The 2,977-nt window shown below is 35.8% G+C and overlaps 1 protein-coding gene across 1 annotated transcript; it reads right to left on the reverse strand.

Annotated features, from left to right (window-relative positions):
- On the reverse strand, positions 1-2,565 carry LOC105964055 (hypothetical protein). Its single transcript, XM_012988552.2, has 5 exons — positions 2,371-2,565; positions 953-1,041; positions 673-850; positions 415-573; positions 1-324 (listed from the first exon to the last, which is right to left on the reverse strand). The coding sequence occupies exons 1-3, from the start codon at positions 2,494-2,496 to the stop codon at positions 760-762; spliced, it is 306 nt and encodes a 101-aa protein (XP_012844006.2). The 5' UTR covers positions 2,497-2,565; the 3' UTR covers positions 1-324; positions 415-573; positions 673-759.
- Between the last annotated feature and the right edge of the window lie 412 nt (positions 2,566-2,977).

Raw genomic sequence — 2,977 nt, forward strand, 5'->3', positions numbered from 1 at the left:
AAAAACCATCATCTTCTTATGCATGCTAATCAATATAGAAGATCATATATTTAGTTCAAAAGTCAAAACCAACCACTTGGAATACTTTCACTGCAAAAAACTGTATATATTGTGTAGCTAAAAACACTAATTCACACACACTTTATATCTTCATCAATTCATCATCCTGCATTTATTTATGTATACTAATTGTCTATATTATATCCCTTTATGAAGTGACTCCAAGACAGAATTTCAGAAAGCCAAGCCGCCGTTTCTGCCGCCACAAACTTGTTACAGTTGTTCCGGTACTCCGCCTCTGCGCCGCCTTATCCCCTCCTCCACCTGTCATAATTCAAAAGAACTCAAAGAATGAAATAAATTAAACTACATAATTAATTAGTGTAAATTTTTTTTTTGGTGTAATTTAATTACCCCCATTGTGGCAAAATGGTAACAGACAAAAGGAAAATCAGTGAAGAGGTAGATTGCGTGTATCGCAAGTCTGTTCTCGCCGTTGTGTACGATTCTTTGCGCCATCACCTGGCTGTAAGCGGTTACATACCTCACAAACAATGAACTTGCCAAATACATCTGCAAATAATAATTACACGTAACGATTTCTGTAACCATATGTATATGTGTATATATATATAATTTTAAATAAATGTGTATAATATATATTATGCTTACCATCAATGGAATGAAAGGAGAGTCATGAGAAATGATTGAGGCGCTCGATTCGAGGATCCCGATAATAAACAGAGTATCGGAGAGACCTTAGAAGAAAAAGAAGCTTTTCGCCCAGCCAATTGTAGCCCAGAACCAGAAAAAAATCATGGTCACATTCCAAAGTGCAACATACAGAGATCTGTGCCGGTCGATCGAAAAGTTAAACACGAAATGAAGATCGGAAAATCGTAACATTAAAACTATGAATTTAATAAATTAGTTTAATTTAGAAATTGTTTACCGTGGATTAATTCCGAGGAGCATTGTAACCCCGGTAACATTACTGGCTATTGGTAAGGTTAAGAAAACCGTACCGAGTAACGCGTAAACCTGTATCGTCCATCCATCACCGAAAATACAGAGTCGATTAATCGATAAACGTATACCAGATTGAAAATTTGAAGAAAAAAAACACACAAAAAAAACACAGTGTTTGTATTTCAAAAAACACTTGGATTCGGATTAAACTGGGGAGCTGATCGAAAAACTGAAAAATAAATTTGAAAAAAAAAACACACACAAAGAAAAATCCACACTCAAACACAGTATTAATTTCTTCGTTTGTACTTCAAAGAAAAGCAAAAATGTAGTCGTTCAACCAATCAATATCCCCAAAAATAGTCGGATTCCGATAAAACGTGTTGAATTTGAATGCCTATCAAAGTCCACTCATCTGTTGAGACAGACTACATGTTACGACATTAGGTGACGTAACAGAATTGTTGTGTTGTCACAGTAATAAATCTACGAAAAGCAGAATAAAGAACACAACAATTTAATGTGGTTCGGATACAAACGTACCCTACATCCACGAGGACTTGCAAAACTAGTTCAGATTTATGTGTACATTAATAGGACTTAATAAAACACTAAAGACTCCCTCTTTATGTGATACGCCGTTCTTGCACACGACTCGAACTTGTTGATAATCAAAGCAATTCCTCCTCCGCACTCTTGGACTTCCTCCAATGTTGAACTTCCTTCAAACGGCGGATCGACCTCTCCCGAGATCTTTTAAGCACTTCTCCCGAAACGCCGATCTTCTTTATGGCCTGGTAGAAGAAACCTGTTCTGTTGCCACACCTGCCGTGCAGACAGGGCTGCAGCACGGGCTGCACCCTTCAAAGCCTTTATGCTGGGATTTATCTTTTTTTAAAGCTCCATCGGACTCATATGAGGTTGAGGGCCTTATATAGGCACGAAATCCACCACCCTAAACCTAACTTGGGCCCTAAGAAATCGATTAACTAGGTAATAGAATCCTAGTCGATTTCTACTTATATTCTAGATAAGTACAAAAGATACCTAACTAGAATATAATACATGGAAATAAATCTAAGTCCTAATAACAATATTACAAAAATAGGACTCTAATTAATTCCAAAATAAACATGGAAAACAAATCTTTGCCAATCTTTAATTTCCACGTATGGCGGATTTCTTCAATCTTCACAAATAGAAATCTCGTGCCAACAAAACGTATAGCAAATTGAAAAATTGGGGGAAAAACATAGAATCAAACAGTCAATTAGCTTCATCGCGTAGTGCATCTACACTCAAAACATTTCTTCGTTTATAGTTGAAGAAATCCGAATAATTAAGTCGTAAATTGAAAAGAAGAAGAAGAAGAAGAAGAAGAAGAAGATAAAAAATCAATACCTCACTCATGATAGGAACAGCGGCAGGTGGTAGTTCGTAGGAATTCATGAATTGATCGTTCCATTCCCTCTGAAAATAAGCTCTCACTGCATGAACTGCACCACGTATCACTGTTGAGAGCGCCATTGTTGTTGTGGAGCTCTGAGTTTGATTTGTTTTTTATTTTTGTTGCCAGTGAAAAATGTGATACGGAGCAGAGCGTTCGTTATAGTAGAGTATATATATATACAGAGTTTGTTTCCAGTTAGTTACCCCTGGCTGGAATCTTGCTTTTATTTACGGTCATACCCATGAGGTTTCTTGTCATCTAGTGGAGCTTAATAGGGGTAATATCGTAATATGTGGAAATGAAAATGTTCGCAGGAGTGAGTGACTGGGCCGTTGGACTTGAAGAAACTGCCTCACTATAACTTTTGTGAATTTACCAATTACCCCCTAACAAAAAACTATCTCAACAATTAGTTTACAAATTTTTAGTTAGATGGTAGTATATACATATACTTATACTTAATAAAACATAAAAAAATAAAAAATAAAAAATGTCTGCATTTATGTAAAATATTTTCAGGATTATATTATATATATCAATAGAGAGAATTGTAAGTGA

The sequence above is a fragment of the Erythranthe guttata genome, chromosome 2, assembly GCF_056151865.1.
Source record: "Erythranthe guttata isolate IM_541 chromosome 2, IM_541, whole genome shotgun sequence".
Lineage (NCBI taxonomy): Eukaryota > Viridiplantae > Streptophyta > Magnoliopsida > Lamiales > Phrymaceae > Erythranthe > Erythranthe guttata.